The following is an 18,288-nucleotide window of genomic DNA, read 5'->3' on the forward strand; positions in this document are numbered from 1 at the left end:
TTTACTTCGAAAACGCGCTGACATATCACGTCTCATCATGCAGATGCTTCCAAAAGACTTAAATGCTTATAACGCCATTTACAACAATTGTTATTACAAGTCATTTCAGAGATACCAAACACATTGGTAGTGATTGTTAAGCTGCTTAAAATGACGTATTTGTATTAAATTTTTATAATGATTATTGCTTTCCTTTGCTTCTATAACATTACAATAATAGTTTTTGGTGGTTTTAATTACAACAAATTCAGTTACATTATTTTAAGCAGCGTTGCCCACTTAAATAAATTGCTAAATATTATTCTAAATATATGCAAATAACGTAGATGAACTGCAAGATATTTTAAAATTACTCGTAGTTTGCTTTATGGTGCAAGAATGCTTTCAAGAGAAGACGTTTTTCATAGTCTTTGGGCTACTTATAATGTTAATGTTTGTCTTCGTTCCAGCAATACATGTAAATGCAAATTGTAACTGAAATTAAATGTAACTGATACATTTTCAGTAACACTAGTTGTTTCCCCTAAGCCTTAGGCCTGGTGTACACTTTAGATTAAGACCGTGCTTAATTAAAAGTTCTAATTACACACTAATTACATTTCACTTGCTTTAGTTTGACCACCGATCACATCAAACTCGATCCACACCATATAGCTATATGCAATTATTCAAGGACTTACAGTTAGTAATACACAGTGTTCATTTTTGTTTTGTTTTGTTTTAGTTTAACGTCCCACAGTTATGCTCGGGCGGCTAAAAGAAACGTGGAGCTAATGATTATAGTGGAATCCGAACCACTTCGGTCGTTCAACTTTACCCCTACCGGAAATCGAACTCGAGACCACGTGAACCGAAATCAAGAGTGCTATCCGCTAGACCAAATGGGGGTTCTCACATTATGTTGATTTAAATCATTCAGTCAGTGTTGCCAGATCCGAAGATTAAAAAGTAGCGTGTCTGTACTCGGAAAGTAGCGAATTCCAACTATTTGTATCCCAAATATATAGAATTGAATACTGATTATGCTAATGAAATAATTTAATATGAGCTGGAAAATGTGCTGGACGTATTGCAAGAAGAAATTATGATCGACGGACGAAAACAATTCTAGACTGGACACCACAAGACAAAAACAGCCTAGGAAACTTCCGCATAGAAGAAGGTGTGATGAAATCAAGAGCCACTGAGGAGTAACCTGGAAAAGAATTGCCCAAGTTAGATAGTTGTGAAGACTTGGAAAGACTTTCATCCAGCAATGGATTGATAATGGTTGATTATGATGATGGTGATGATTTTATTATATCTAAACATCGGTGGTAAACTAAACCAAGTCATAATTTCGTAATTTTATAGAAGCGAAATACTGGTTCCTCAACTAAGACTATATATATAACTTTTACTAGGTAAGGTAGGGTAAAAATGGATCCAAAATTTAATGAAAGTCATAGAGCGAAAAAAGTATTTTTGACTATTCAATCCATCATGTTGCAGCAAAACTACGAAAATTAATACAAAAGAAAACTAGAAAGTTAAGAATCACTTGTTTTGGCGAGTGAGAAAAAAATAGATACAGATAACTCGAATTACCTATATACTTATATAATAATTATGTCCATGCTTCGCAAGTAAATTTTAATCAATATAAAATTTCAACGTAATGAATGCAAGATTAGTTTTCTCGAATAGAGATTGCATGCACCGTTGAGAGCTCAGGAATAAGATTAATCTATGTTACGGCACTGGATATGTGCTTACGTAATGCATTACGACCTTATGAACTTGTATAAGAAACAGAATGCACTTAAAATGAGACGCGAATTATACGAAACATCAGACTTTGAATCTAACTTGTTTTGTGATCCAACTCAAGACCTCACATAGCAAAGATGAGTGTAGTAGCTCCCACCACAAGGTTCAGGACGTTCGTGTTATAAAGTGTCAATTAAACACGGAGATGTGAAATGGTAATAAAGCATTTCATCAATTTCAAACAAAATACGTATATTGTAGTAATAATTTACCCTACTTGTTAAGATAATGAACGTTATATTCTGTTTTTAAAATGACAGTCCAAGCAGAATGTATTGAATAATAAATGAGAAATTGTAAAAAGTTTCAATTTCGACACGATTAAATACATTCGTGCTGCTATGTGTTGCGTTATCCGTTAGGAGGTATTGAACAATTCTGATTCAAAAGAAGGAAATATACTACTGTATAGTACTGGAGTTAATTTAATAGAGTTTAATTGTATAGGCAGTTCTGAGGCTATATGAGACAAAGTCTATTGCTGAAAGTGAAATATGGGTTCTATTAGGGTTTTAGGGTGATATACCCACTGATCATTGAACCTGGAATACGCGCATGGAAAGCATTAGCACTAGCAAATTAGCTATGAAGAGGTACACCATACCATAATTCTAAGTCAAAATGAAAGGAAAAAAGAAGCGGAAACGACAGACTGCACGAGAATAATACTTTCACTATTTTAATTTCACACTATTTATTTCGAGACTTTCGAGACTTTCGAGACGAGACCGAGACTTGGTACTCGAGACCGAGACCGAGATCGAGACAAGCATCTGTTGACCGAGACGAGACCGAGACCGAGACGGTGATTTTTCACTCGAGACGAGACCGAGACCGAGACCGTTATTTATCAACCGAGACGAGACCGAGACTGTGCAAAGTCTCGTCTCGTCTCGTCTCGATACCATCCCTAACACCAATCATAGAAATATTTTGCTTGAGCTCCAACACATCGGAAAACTTCGGTCCCCAAGTGTGCGCTCGGGAAGCAGCTCCACGAATTTTACCGAAGTTTTCCGATGTGTTGGAGCTCAAGCAAAATATTTCTATGATTGGTTTAGAGCCCAAGCTTCACGACTCGGCGCGAGTACTATAGCTTAATATACCCATTCTTCGCATGGGGGCTGTATTTGGAAGTCAACACCTGTGGAAGTATCACCATTCATTTCAGTGACCGCGAAAACTATGGCTTTGACACTAGTATCAATCAATATGGGCTATTTATACATGTCTCGGTATTCCTCACCCGCTGACACCCGGCCCGCATACAGTAGTAGCTGAATTTGCAAGTCATCGCTGATGGAAGTGTCACCATTGATCTCAGCGACCGTGAAAACTATAGATTTGACACTAATGTCGATCAATTTGGATTACTTTTACAACATGTCTCGCTAAACGCCCCCCTGAGACCCCCTGGTTCCAATTTTGACAAAAACGCTTCGCCTTAGACTGGTACCTGGACCAAGGTATCCGTGACCAAAATTTGGTAACTCTCGGTCAACTTGTCTGGTCCCCAGGTCGGTCCCAGTAAACGTCCCCCCCGAGACCCCCCTGGTTCGAAATAAAAAAACGCTTCGTCTTGATCTGGGGCCTGGACTAAGGTACCCGTGACCAAATTTTGGGAACTCTCGGTCCACTCGTCTGGTCCCCAGGTCGCACACAGACAGACAGACAAACACACAAACAAACTCTTTATTTTATTTATATTAAATAAGATATACTATGTAAAATAGTCTCGTATCATAATATGTGATTTACAACAAATGTTACATTATATATTATCCGTAGCTCGTGATATGCTGCAACATATTAAAGCCTCAGAATAGTTGGGCAAGCGAATAATCCAGAAGTTACGTAACCCTATTGCGTTCATGGGAACGAAAACACAATAATTATAACTATGCTAAATTACTATAGACTACCAACTGCTCATTCAGAGAATTTATGAAGTTCACTTTATCACAATAGTTTTATACAAACTAGATTTAGACTACGGATAATAGTTTTATACAAACTAGATAATCAATTATTATTATTATTATCATTATATTTGCAGTACAACCAAATACAACGACATTAACTATTAGTTCTAATTAACTGAATTGAGCTGAAAATTAAATCTTGATCTTTAAAGATTAACTATTAATTTTATGCGTTCTGTACCTTTCTGAAGGAATAAAAGCTGGAATTGGTTTCAAGGCTGTTTCTGAGTGAATACTTTCTTCAAAATAATATTAAAAATTATAGAAAGATTTTCGAGACATTCGAGTCGAGTCGAGATTTTTAAGAGCCGTCTCGACTCGACTCGTGTCTCGACTCGAAAATTCGAGTCGAGAAATACGTTTGTCTCGACTCGTCTCGAATTTTACAAAGTGTGTCTCGACTCGAATCTCGACTCGAATTCGAGTCGAGTCGAGTCGAGATTCGAGACATGTCTCGACTCGAGCGCATCCCTATCAGTCATTGAGCCCTTATCTCTGGTGTATGGGGTCCTTGTTTGATCCTTATCCAAGTAAGCTTGTGGTGGACAACACCGTGTCCGTGGCTTTTCTCGGGATACTACTGTTTCCTCCCTCATTCTCATTCCATCAATTCTTCCATCATTATTCACCTACGTTAATAATCGTCTTTCTTAGACTTAAGAGTCTTCATCCCGGCGAAATTAAAATACCGCTAATTTTACAGTAATTATGTGATATCTTCAAATAGATAAAAGATAATTGAAATGTGGAACAAGAGCGCCCTAGACAATATTATTTTACATGAGAAACCGTTATCACGATTCACTTTTCTGCTTTCGATTTCGAGCCATTTTGAAAATCGGCATTTATTTTCGCGTTTCTAAACAGCTGAAAACGGAAAGCCACTAGGTGACTTGTGATGATGGTACCTTACGCAAAATGATATTGTCTAGGGCGCTCTTGTTCCATATTTCAATTATCTTTTATCTATTTGAATATATCACATAATTACTGTAAAATTAGCGGTATTTTAATTTCACCGGGGTGAAGACTCTTAACGGGCATAATCATAGGACGTTAAACTGAAAGATTTTTACGAGATGAATTTTTTTTTTTTCGAGAATCGAGATGAGACGAGAATTTTAGAAAATTTATGATCTTCGTATCATAACGTGGGTTACACTATTCTTCTTTCGTTCCAGCAACTTGTCCTCTCGATGATGGGTGAATGTTGCGTTACCAGCAGCATGTAGTTTCCCAGTTATCACAGAACGAAGTATTGATCAGACTCCATAGTGTTTAAATTTGGGAATCTGTAAAAGAGCGCCACTATTGTGATAAGAACATAGAGCTATCTTATATGGGGACAGTCAATTGGTTCAGATCACCATATGAGAGGCTAAAGCCTTCTAAAGACTAGATTTTTCGTTGATCTTTATATTTAATATCCGACGATTATGCTCCGAGGTTATGGGAAAGAGTGATATTGGTGCTAACAAAATAGTGGAATGAAGAAAGTGCAAGAAAACGGGAGAACCCCGAGGAAACCCATGAACAAGATGTTTATCCATCACAAACCTACCTAACGAAAGCGGGAATCGAACCAGGGACCCCACACAGCTTCTAACTCATAACAGAGATGTTCTAACTCATGAGCCCAGGGTCTCGACTGTTAGTTGGCCTCGAGATCAGTACTTGGGTGTGAGCACGAGCGAGTGTGAACCCTATTGAAAATAGAGCCCAAGTGAGGTAATTGGGCTCGAGCACACTGACGATAGCGAGCACGAGCTTGAGCGAGTCAGAGTCTGAGACGAGCATGAGACCTTTTCAGCATACTGAGCCTCAACTCGAGTGAATCCCGAGTATGTTCTGGGCTCTTATGTGAGGAACAGTTGTTGTTCAGAACTGTAATATAATTGTTAATATGCGTTGATGTGTAAACAACTTGTATAATATAAAGTTCAAGTTCGTGGGGCTGTAGGGCATTTGTTAAAAAAAAAAAATAATAATAAAAAAAAAAATGTATCCTTTGAATTGATTATAGACGTATATACAATAAAATGGTGAACAGAACTTGTCAAAGCTATGGCAGCAAAGATGTAATTGGTCGTAGTTTCACGAAGAACTTGGAAAAACTTTGTATTCTATCGCACGCAAAGGTCAGGCAAAGAGAGTCCATAGCCACGCCCCCTACACAGTTGCCATTCTTCAACTGTCACGTTCCTAGCTTTTTTTGTTAGGTAAAAAAAAGAAAAAACTGGACACATCAGGTAAAAAAAGTGACTTCGTGACAAACGTGTAAAAGAGTTTTTTCATTTTTTTAAAATATCTACTATCCTGGCGTTTTGTACTGTCCTCAGTTAACGAGTAGTTATATCCTGACTTTATACTTGAAAATGTTTTATTAATAAGTTTTTCGACCCTAAAAAAATTGACGATCGATCGTCCTGAGGTTTTGAAATTTGGATTCTGTGTAACAAAATACAATGAATCTATACCTTGGAGTCCGGCATACAGAGTTTTTATTTGTGTGTGTGGTGGTGGTGGGGGGGGGGGGCTGTGTTATTTGAGCAGTTTATTCAGATGTCGAAAATTGTTCCATTAACTACTCAAATATGGGTTGATCTTAATTAAGCACCCCAGAAAGTTTTACCGGGTTTCCAGATACTGCATGCTATCCCTACGTCTTTTGACAGTACACTTCGTGTAAGAGGACTATCAGTCCAGATAGAAAAACTACGGACCGGGTACCGAAGTTGGTGTAATCAGTCCATTAAATAGGTGAGCGGCCGCAGGACGTTATGTTAGCGTGCATGAAGAGTCTTCATCCCGGCGAGATTAAAATACCACTAATTTTACAGTAATTATGTGATATCTTCAAATAGATAAAAGATAATCGAAATGTGGAACAAGAGCACCCAAGACAATATCATTTTACATGGGATACCGTTATCAAGACTCACTTATCTGCTTTCGATTTCGAGCCATTTTGAAAATCGGCATTTATTTTCGCGTTTCTAAACAGCTAAAATCGGAAAGCCACTAGGTTACTTGTGATAACGGTACCTCACGCAAAATAATATTGTCTAGGGCACTCTTGTTCCATATTTCAATTATTTATTATCTATTTGAAGATATCACATAATTAATGTAAAATTAGCGGTATTTTAATTTCGCCGGGATGAAGACTCTTAAGCGTGGTAAGTAGACAACTAGCTCCTAATGTGGTGGTGAACTTACGTGGTGGTGAACTTTCTTCATGGAAACATTACGATTTACATCCCTAAAAATAATTTCACGACCGCACATAATTTCAACCTGTTTCAATGTTAAACTTTTATTAAGTCCTAGCTATTTAACGAATCAGCTTGTATTTGTAAGTTTTGTAGTGGATGTTCCCAGGGTTATGTGTCTAAGCCAACTTAATTTTTACTTTTGAGCTACTAAAGGGGTGAAGAACTTGTACGTTGTGCAAAAATCAAATTGGAGATTTCAACTTGAGTCACATACTGTGTGATCCCCAAATGATCTTCCTTTCAATATCCATTTGTGCATGGGGACTATTGGCCACGCATTCGACGTATCAAGAACAAATTTTAAAGTCATCCCCATAAAATTAGGGTGGGGTCGTATTTCTTCTACAGTTAGAAATAAGGGTAAGTTTTTGGCGAGTGAAAGTCGAGAATTACTACTTTTTCATAAGATGGCGCTCATGAATGCATGCATGTTTCATAAATATTTCATCACTAACTATGATTAGTATACTAGTTCCCAAGGGCGCCCATGTTGTGGTTTCCAAGGGGGGGGCAAGTATAAGCGACGTTTCAAAAATAGTTTCAAATTTTGCTATAACTAATGTAAAAATTCTATTGGATTTTCGATATTCTGAAGTACAATTTCGTTTAGGGGGGGGGGACGAGCGCCCCACCTTGCCCCCCTGATGGGCACCCTTGGTAGTTCCATTAGTTTTTCTCGGAAAAATTGAGAAAATTAGTCTACTGAATGAATAATTTATTCCGAATGAATTTTTCGAAAACACCATTAACGTTTTACTTCATGTATCGCTAGACAACGCTCACCATTCTTTCTTTCAGAAAAAAAAATCATAAATAGTGGTTTTGTTTCTATATAAGTTATTTAATAATAAAATCAACTGTGTCGATTTACTACAAGAATTTAAGATACACATTCCTACAAATGTAACTCGCCTTGAAAATTTCAATTTATTTTACTGCAACGGATTACACACGAATGCAAACAAGAGGTGACCAGTATGGAGAATCAGTACAACCTACAATAGGTTAACAAAATACAGAATAGATTTGGATATTAATATTAGCGACATAAGTCAATTCAAGGCAGTTCTTTGTAATGTAATAAGAAATAATTGTAGATAAAGCAACATTAATGATATTGCAACCACATTATAACTATATAAGTGTATTATAATATGAATGTACGAATGTGTTATAATTACTTAATACCTGTAACACACACTGTAATTCGTTTATGTAGCCTGTTATATCTAGAAATAACTAAATAAACAGACAGATATAGAGATGGCTTATGCGAACTTCTTTATTTCATTTTATATCTTTTTCCTTTCTTTCTTCTCTTTTCTTTCTTTCTTTTTTCTTTTTTTTGAAAACGTCAGTAATTATTGTGATCATATTCCATAAATAAATACTGCAATTACAGTCTCACAGTATACCATATTTATCTCGGGAGTATCAATATAGAATAAGGTGATAGTGGGGAGTAAGTAATCTTTTTAACGATCGAATGATATAGAAAGTTAACTCAGGGTTTCCGTACATTTCGATCAGACTTTTGTTGAATTTGAAAAGATGTTATGTTTTTCTGCTGTCAAAGTTATATTTGCGTGTTTAATTATAGTTTATAGGCATATATATATATACGTATATGCAGAAGCAAGGAAGTTTTCTGTGTACATGTATTTTCATAATCGACGTTGAAAGAAGAGAATTTCAGGGATGGGAACCAGAAAATGAGGGTGGAGGCGGGGAGAATATGAAAAAGGCTTTTTATGCGAAAGATTAAAATCTCTGGCAGAAATTCTCTCTCTCTCTTTCTCTCTTTTGGGATTAAATTTTGTTTGGAGGAGATTATGAAGTTAGAAGCGCTCATACGTCAATACCTGGAAATTTACATTTGAGATTTTCTTTTCCTTTTTGAGATTTTTTTCTAAAAAAAAGAAAGATAATCTTTATTGATTAGCTGGGCGCTGTTGATAAAGCAGAATAATCTTTGTATTTCTCGCTCTGGATGATCAGATGAATGTAGAAACAAAAGCCAAGCCATTGCTCATATAAGGGGGGGGGGCATGGTGGCTCAGTGGTAGGGTTCGGTTCTTTGGTGCGTGAGGTTCTTGGTTCGATCTCCGTACAAGCAAGTTTGTGCTGGACAACATTCTGTCCGTGAGTTTTCTCGAGATACTCTCCTTTCCTTCAACTTTATTATTCCACCAATTTTTCCATTATCATTAAATTGCTTAGATCATCCATCTCCTTTAGCCTAACAGACATAATCGTGGGATGTTAAACCGAAGGATTTCACAACTAATATTAAAAATGATTTAATACTTAAACCAATGGCGTGTGGCAAGTGTTTCCAAGAACTTTAAGTATTACAGTTCATAATCTTACTCATACAGATAAAGTTGTTATTATTATTATTATTATTATTATTATTATTATTATTATTATTATTATTATTATTATTATTATTTCTAGTTCGTTTTCCTTTATGTTGATTCTTTGTAACTCATTGTGTTATATTCCCATTGTGTTCCAACATTAAATGATTACTTTTCATTGTTTTATGTAAATGTGTAACTTGATTCATCTCTGATTAATCGATATGTTGTCTTGCAGCAGTTTTTTCCGGCCGACATGGTTGACTTAAATGGATATGACGAGCTGTTGGCTGGGGACTGCTCCGAACTAGGAAAGACAGTTGCGTTACAGGTAGGTGGATTGAAATGTCGTAAAATGTCTCAGTGTAATAACATTTTATGTATCATCATTATTATGACGTCTAGGCTGAATAATGAAAGGCAATGATTTATCAATTAATTGGTGGAATGAGAATGTGGATCGGGAGACGAAACGAGAAAAATCCACAAACAGTTTGCTGTCCACCACAAATTCACGTGTCTTGCATCGAGCCAGGACTCTCTTGCACCGGAGCTGAACACTGTCCCAGTTACAAGTATGTGTTCTTGTCTTTTGTATGTAAATACATTATTTCGAGAATATTGTATAAAACCAGGGGCGGATCCAGGACGGATTTCTGGGGGTGGGTGGGTTGTAACACTGCTATTTAGAGCTCCAAACTCTGGGATGGGCTTTATTTAACAATATATATAAAATAAGAAAGTTTTCTCTGGATCCGCCCCTGTATAAAACTGGAGGAAATTTAATTCTGTAACCACAGAATAGCCAAATTCTTAACTACATTTGGACATTTGTATACAGGCTTCATGTATTTGGTGGGGTTTTCATAAAGAGGTTACTAGTGTGGAAATTACTACTGTATATTTTCAAAAACTTGGAACTTCTTTGAGAATTCAGAAAAATTGGTATAATTTTAGATTCCGTTAACAAATATGGTCTTTAAAAATATTGAAACAAATTAAGCGTTGAAGAATAATTAATTTTTCAGTCCGTCTCTCCAACTAATAGTCGGTGTTATTTTCCGTTGACACTAACACCATCTGTAGGAAATTCTATAAACTATCTGAAGTCTGCGCCAAACAGCAGTTGTTCATCTGCATTGTTTGTGGTAATCATAAATCTGGAATACGTTTCTTCACATATTTTTGATTATATATTTTTATAACTCATTATAAGGGATATGGAAAGTGGTTTTTAGGTAAAGTCATCACTGTCATCATCATTATCAGTATTTTTTTCCAATACTGGTTGATCAATTATTGCACATTCAGAATGTTTCGTGCTCATGTTATTCTATGTCCTTTTTGTGATTGGATCAAATATTTTCGGTGCTGATGTCCTCATTAACCCCACTCCCAATCAATCAATCAATCCTTTACGTGAAATCTAAATATTATTCTGTAATTTCTCCAAAATATTTTGGTAGTTCGGTGAAGAGCTTTAATATTGATACGGATAGTAGTGGTAGGGATTGAAGGAAGCTACATCGGTAAAAACTTAAAATTTTATCGCTACGATTTAAAGCAAGAAGGTGGCTGTGCGACTTGTAATGATAATATTTAAATTCTTACCCAAAATACTTTCCTGAAGACCCGCCATTAATGTATCGTTGCCAGCAAAAGATCACTTTACTATATCATTGATAGTAAAGTTTGCTGTAGCTTCAATGAAAAGTACACCAGTCCTATTTAACTTACATCAGTATATACTCAAAAGATTTCGGGTTAACTGCTGGACCAATTTTAGAAAAATTACCAGATGGATTGGAGAATATATTTTGGTTTGTGAGAAAGAGTGAGTGTAAGTCATGTGTTGGGAATAGTTGAACTTAAGGTGATGCTTATTGTTGTTGTTAAGTTATTTTTGATGTTGTAACTGGCACTATATATGGAGGCGGAAGGGGCAATTTGATAGCGGAGGTTATACGGATAGGGATACATTTGTTATGAATTATGGGAAATATAGTGTGGAAGTGGTGCGTAAATGTCAAGAGTGTGTTATATCGTGTTTGAGTTTTATCGAGTTATACAAAAATAAGGAGTGTCAATTGTTGAAATTGTGTGAAAGGCATGGTCTACTAAAAAGACGAACAGTTTATCGTAAGTGTGGAAACGCATTGAAACTACAGAAAAGAAGATGAACATCTAACCTAACCTATTCGAATCTTAACCTAATTTCGTACAATTTGGTACTTTTTTGGATGGCATTTAATATCTCTTCCAAACCTTTGCAACACATAAGCCATGCACTTTTTATTTATGTTTGAATGTAAATACAATTTAAATTATTTAATATTGTTAAAAAAAAAAGAGTAGTTTGAAAGGGTAGGTGAAAAGAATAAGGTTATGAGAATAAAGGATGAGCAGTACCCTGGGCAATTTTTGGGTGACTGGCGTTGTTTTTGTCGTCTGGAATGACAAATGTATTTTTCCGGCGTTTTCTACTTTCTAGATGGTAACTGGAGAAATTAAAACTAGTTGACAACTGGAATTAAATCCTGTCAAACCGCTAACGGCATTGAATCAAATCTGCTATGAGTGTTGTCTTTTATTTCTGCTTAATAAATCTTGTACTCTGTCAAACTGTTTCTGTGGTGATGAACCTGCAGAATGGTATTTTAAAAGATACGGAGCTGGACCGTCTCCAATGCATTACAATGGTATAATGTTTTCTTTACTTGATGTAACCTTTATTAAATTTTTATGCTGAAAACCCCTTGTAAACGTGTTGTCTATGGTTTTGTTTAATCAGAAAACGATGACTTTTGCGATCAATGAACGAGGAAGCACTAACTAAGCTACGCGGAAAGGAATTTTATTTTAGGAAGCAAGGGAAACTAGTCTGGCATTTATTGGTAGCTTTTGTAATGGCAATAAGGGAATACACTTTTACTTGAGCTGTTTGAAAATAAGAGCTTTGTTTTGATTCAATTGAAGATTTTGTTAATTTTAATAAAATATCTAGCATAATTGATTTTCCGTCGTTTAGAGGGGCTGATTGTTACACTGATCACTACCTGGTAGCAGCAATAATAAGACAGAGAGACAAAGCGTTGAATAAAGGAAATATCCATTGTCCGAAAATGGAGAGATTCAATTTAAAGAAATTAGAAGAGAGCCGGGTAAGAGAGGAATACCAGATTGAAGTTTCGAACAGATTCTCGATTTTAGAAGATTCGGAGTGCACTAGTGTTGAGAATACTTTGATTGAAATTAGAGACAGCATTAACATGTCAGTAAAAGAGGAAATGGGGACACGCGGAAATACGTAGGAAGAAACCATGGTTCGACCAGGAACGCATGAAACTAGCAGAGAAGAGAAAAACAGACAAAATTACGTTGGCTACAAAATTCGAATGCAATAACTACACAAAACTTCGTAGACATCTGACGAAAAACTTCCAAAACTTTTAGAACAAAGAAACGCGATTTTTTGAAAGCTAAAATTAAGGAACTTCAAAATAATAGTAAAAATAAAAACATTCGGGACATGTATAAGGGGATCAACTAATTTAAGAAAGGCTATCAACCTCGTGCTTATATATTAATGAAATCTGAAGGTACAGTTCTCACTGACACGGATAGCATCTTAAATAGATGGAAAGATTTCTTTAACGATTTGCTTAACACGCAACCAAAGAGTAATATGTGTAGAGAAACTGAGATATACACCGCAGAACCGTATATTCCAGAACCTAAGCAAATAGAAGTAGAAATCGCTTTAAAGAAATTTAAGAAACACAAATGTCCGGATGTAGACGAAATACCGGCTGAGTTAATTTTAGCTGGAAGCGAAAAATTGCGGAACAGCATACGCAAACTCATTCTCCTTATTTGAAACAAGGAAGAATTGCCACAAGAGTGGAAAGAATCATCATTGTTTCAATTCACAAGAAAGGCGACAAAACTGACTGTAATAATTATCGAGGCATTTCTCTTCTATCAACATCCTATAAAATCTTTTCAAATATTCTATTAGCAAGACTGACCCCATACGCAGATGAAATTATTGGAGATTATCAGTGCGGATTTAGACGAAATCGATCAACTATCGACCAAATATTTACCATTCGCCAAATACTCGAAAAAAAGTGGGAATACAATACCCCGGTGCATCAACTATTTATTGATTTTAGAAACGCTTACGACTTGGTTAGGAGAGAAGCATCCGCAGGATTTGGAATATCGAAAAAGCTAATTAGATTAATTAAGATATGTTTAAGTGAATCCCAAAGTAAAGTCCGGGTAGGAAAATTTTTGTCCACGAGCTTCCACGTTGAAAATGGCCTGAAACAAGGAGATGCGTTGTCGCCATTATTATTTAACTTTGTGCTGGAATACGCCATAAGGAAAATCAAAGATAGCAACCAGGGCCTAGAGTTGAACGGCATTCACCAGGTTATGGCATATGCTGATGATGTAAATTTAATAGGGGATGATAGGAGAACAGTAGAAATAAATGCAGAGATCTTATTAAACGCTTGCAGGGACATGGGTTTAGACGTAAATGCAGAGAAAACTAAATACATGGAATTCGTCGGGATCGTAATACGGCAAATAATGGATGCGTACATGCGTTAAAATATCAAATAGTACTTTTGATAAAGTGAATACTTTCAAATATCAATATTAACAGACGAAAACTATATTCACGAAGAAATTAAATGTCGACTAAAAGCAGGGAATTCGTGTTATCATTCAGTTCAAAATCTCTTGTTTTCGCGAATTCTGTCGAGGAATTTAAAGCTTAAAATATGTAAAACGACAATCATGTATTTTGTTCTGTATGGTTGCGAAAGATGGTAGCTTACTTGGAGGGAAGAACATAGACTGAAAGTATTTGAGAAGATCCTGAGACGAATATTCGGACCCAAGAGGAACGGGGATGGAGAATGGCAGAAACTTCATAACGGGGAACTACATAATTTGTACGGTTTACCAAGCATTGTTAGGGTCATCAAGTCTAGGAGGCTTAGGTGGGCAGGTCATGTAGGCAGGATGGAAGAAAGTAGAAACGCTTTCGAAGTCTTGACTGTCTTGAAGACCAATCGAAAAACGACCATTAGGAAGACCTAGGCGTAGATGGGAGGACAATATTAAGATGGATCTCGCAGAAACAGGAATACAAAGTAGAAACTGGATCCAGTTGGCTAAGGAGAGAAGTCAGTGGAGAGCTTTTGTGAACGCGGCATTGAACCTCTGGATTCCATAAGTCATAAAGTTAGTTAGTTAATTTTGTAGAATGAAAATAAAATGATTAAGTGATTATTATTGAATTTAACAATTTGTAACAGAAGTACACATAATTATAGGTCACTTTACAATACGTAGAACGATCACTACCCATTTATTACGGGAATCGCTGCACAGTAAATTGGCATCGCAGGCTTAATTGGTTTATTAAATAAGATTAAAAAGTAAAATATTTACTTTTGCTGACGATTCGTTGTACCTGGATCTTTTTGTTGATTTATTTATTTATTTATTTATTTATTTATTTATTTATTTATTTATTTATTTTGTTTTCAGTTTTCTCAGTAGTGCTTTTTATTTTCTCACCAATAACCTCCCATCTCAAAGTTTATTTTCTTTATCAATGAAAAAGAAATAATGTTCGATATGGGTCCTTTTTTCGTCTTTTCTTTTCTCACGACATTTTGGTTCTTTTGAAATGAAAAGTAATATTTTTTTTGTCATTCCTTCCCTTGTGAGATTTACGGTCTCAATATTTTCTTTCTGCTCCCTCCCTGTGCGCACATCTAATCCAATCAACTTTTTTTTTTTTCAACTAGAAAAAAGATGGATTTTTTCAAAAGATGACAGAATTCTGCCTCTCTTTTTTTGATTTTTTAAAAAAAGAACTTTAAAAACTTGACTCAAAAATTTCCAGCTTCTCTATGTTTCTTCGTTCTTAATAGTCTTGGATATTATTTCTAGCCATCTTTTAGTTTAAAAATGAGCTAATGATGATACATCAAATAGAAGTTTTTCTTTTTCGCTCTAAAGAATTGAGCTAATTTTAATAAACCACCTAACACGAAAGGAAGTGTGCATTTTTTACTTTTATTTCATTCTTTTTTCTTTGTTGTCAGACATGTTTAGCCATTGAAACTTTTTTTTCTTGCCGCCTGTGAAACGAAACGTATTTGTACTTCATTACCTTGAGTTAATATTTGCATAACGAATCTTTTGTATACTTAATTTTCCGTAGTCCTGTTTCTTTAAACAATGTACTTTGTTCTATGTTCTCATGATTCGTATGTAAATTCATTAATTCAGGATGCGTTAATTCGTAGCGCGCCATTTTAGAAAAGAGATCACACATTTTGATGTAAAACAATTGAGTTCCGTTTTTCATTACTATCATCATCATAGGTCTTCTGCCATTATTGGCAGGTCACTTACTGCAGCTGAGAAGCTTCCATGCTACATGGTGTTCCGCTAACCTTTGTCTTCACGTACGATTGTTCTGTTTTAATATCGTCCATCAATTGTAGTCTCCTTAGCCTCTTCCCTCTTTTTCCTGTCACCATATCCTCTAAAACGTCCCTCATAACACAGTTCTTTCTTAGCCTATGTCCGAACTAGTTTCTCTTCCTCTTCTTAATAATATTCAAAATTGTTCTCTTTTCTCCCCCACAATTCCTAACACTTTCTCATTCGTTTTCCACTCGACCAAGCTAACTTTCTCCATTCTTTTCCATACCCACATTTCGGAAGCTTTCAGTTATTTTTCGTAATTTTTACGTAATGTCCATGTTTCTGCCTCATATAGTACAATATTCCACACGAAGTATTTTATGAGTTTCTTTCTCAACTCTTCATTCAGGGACTCACAAAACAGTATTTTCTTCCTCCTAAAGGCTTCTTTCCCTATTCCTATCCTTGTTTTTATTTCACGTTCACATTCCATATCATTACTAGTAATACTACTTAAGTATCGAAAACTAATCACCTTTTCTATTTTCTCCCCTCCTACTTATATATTTGACACCGACCCCTTCGTTCCAATCACCATGGCTTCTGTCTTTTCAACATTTATTTTCATCCCATATTGTTCACAGCCCTTCTTCACGTTTTCTAACATCTTACTGATTTTCTCTTCAGATTCTGCAACAAGCGCCAGATCATCAGAGCCTGAACGATAAGGGCTCAATACTCTAATCACAAGATATGTGTTTGTTAGTTCTAGCTTCCATAGCCGGATAAGAAGAGAGAGTGAACGGGCTCGTGGGATGTTCAATCTGTATCAAAAACCATTTTTCTAAACCAGTGGTTCTCAACCTAATTCCTATCACGATCCCCATTTTATCACATCCTCTTGCCAGCGACCCCATTATAATTTCTGGTTTGTAATGAGCTTGTGTGGGATTTTTAATTTACTATTGTGGAGATTACTACTATATTTATAATAGTAGAATCCACTTCTTGTATATAGTGGATACAGTAACTTCCCTAGAAGTAAATGAATTAAAACCAAATTTGGTCAGTTCTTTATATTACAAATATCGAATCCGATCCATCATACTGTTTCCAAATAAAGGTCGTTTCAAAATGTTAAAACTTCATAACTTCCTTAATTTTGGGTTATATGATAAAATAAAGTAATTTCTAATTTTGGTTTTAAAAAACTTGGACAGTTGTTAAAAAAGTTACTGCGTATTTTAAATGACGTGATAATGTGCGTCACGAAGATTGAACAGGTCATTGCCGCACTAGTGAAATCACACCATGCTGAGGTATCTCATTAGCTTACAATTTTAATTGCATTTCAATATGCGGTTCCCATTCGTTTCATATCGTAACTCTTTCATTTAAATTGATTTTTAAACAACTCTGCTCCTGTTGAAAATATTTAGTAGGCCTATTTTTTGTTCTTAACACTATGTATAAAAATAAAAATATGCCTATCAGAATAATATTTAAAAATATTTTCCGGTATTACATTATATTTATCTCTTCCGCTTATCTTCACGACCCCATAAAATCCTCTCGCGACCCCCTAGGAATCACGACCTCCAGGTTGAGAATACCTGTTCTAAACGTATATCAAAAACAAATTTCTCTGCTATCTTTTACCACTCTTGCTCTTTGAAAATCTGATATTCATTCCAAATTATCTCACTTTCCTCATTCCACCATTTTCATTCATTTCTCATCATCACCGTCGTCTCCTTTATACTATACGGCATAATCGTGGGACGTAAAATTGAAAAAGATTTTTTTCTTAATTTGTTATGACACTTCCGCGTTATCAATTGACTGCCTAATGAACTGACAGGTTACATAAATCTTTGTATATATAACAAGAAACGCAATAAGAGACGCCCTTGAGGGAACACCTCTGAAGATTTGAGGAAGAAAAGGAGTCTCTTTTTTAAAAAAATGAGAATGTCCTCTAACAAATTGACAGAAAATTAGTGGGTGAATGGGGTGTTTTAAAAGACGCCGTTTCAAGGTCGTAGACAATTATGGATAAGCAGGGTTTTCAAGTGAAGTTTTTACGAAACTCCAAGGTCATTGAAAAGGCAATACGTGTTACCATACGTAACACACGTATATACATTAAGAGCGAAGGCCATAATCTTAGTATTTACTAGTTCACACACTATAAATTTTGAATTAACATGAAATTAAGCTAATTGCTTTGGTTACATGGAGTCATTCTTTGAGACGTGTCACCTTTAGGTTTAAACGAGGAAAATACGCCGTCACGCCTTTTGGGAACAATGGTTAAAAGTCCAACTCTTTGGCCGGACTTTCCGCTTTCGTGGTGCAGTTTTATCCTCTTTAATTTCTGATTCTATATCCTTCCTTTGTAAT

At 35.6% G+C, this 18,288-nt stretch overlaps 1 protein-coding gene across 2 annotated transcripts in view; it reads left to right on the forward strand.

Moving 5' to 3' along the window:
• LOC145669006 (growth factor receptor-bound protein 10-like) overlaps window positions 1–18,288 on the forward strand; it is a 460,419-nt gene that overhangs the window by 238,923 nt on the left and 203,208 nt on the right. Inside the window, exon 5 of one of the 2 annotated variants that reach the window (XM_081737330.1) lies at window positions 9,665–9,757. In XM_081737330.1, the coding sequence (XP_081593456.1) occupies window positions 9,665–9,757 (93 nt within the window). The remainder of the gene's footprint in view (window positions 1–9,664; window positions 9,758–18,288) is intronic. The other variant, XM_081737331.1, reaches the window with a different exon arrangement.

This window comes from Thermobia domestica, chromosome 13, assembly GCF_964235325.1.
Source record: "Thermobia domestica chromosome 13, izTheDome1.hap1.1, whole genome shotgun sequence".
NCBI lineage: Eukaryota > Metazoa > Arthropoda > Insecta > Zygentoma > Lepismatidae > Thermobia > Thermobia domestica.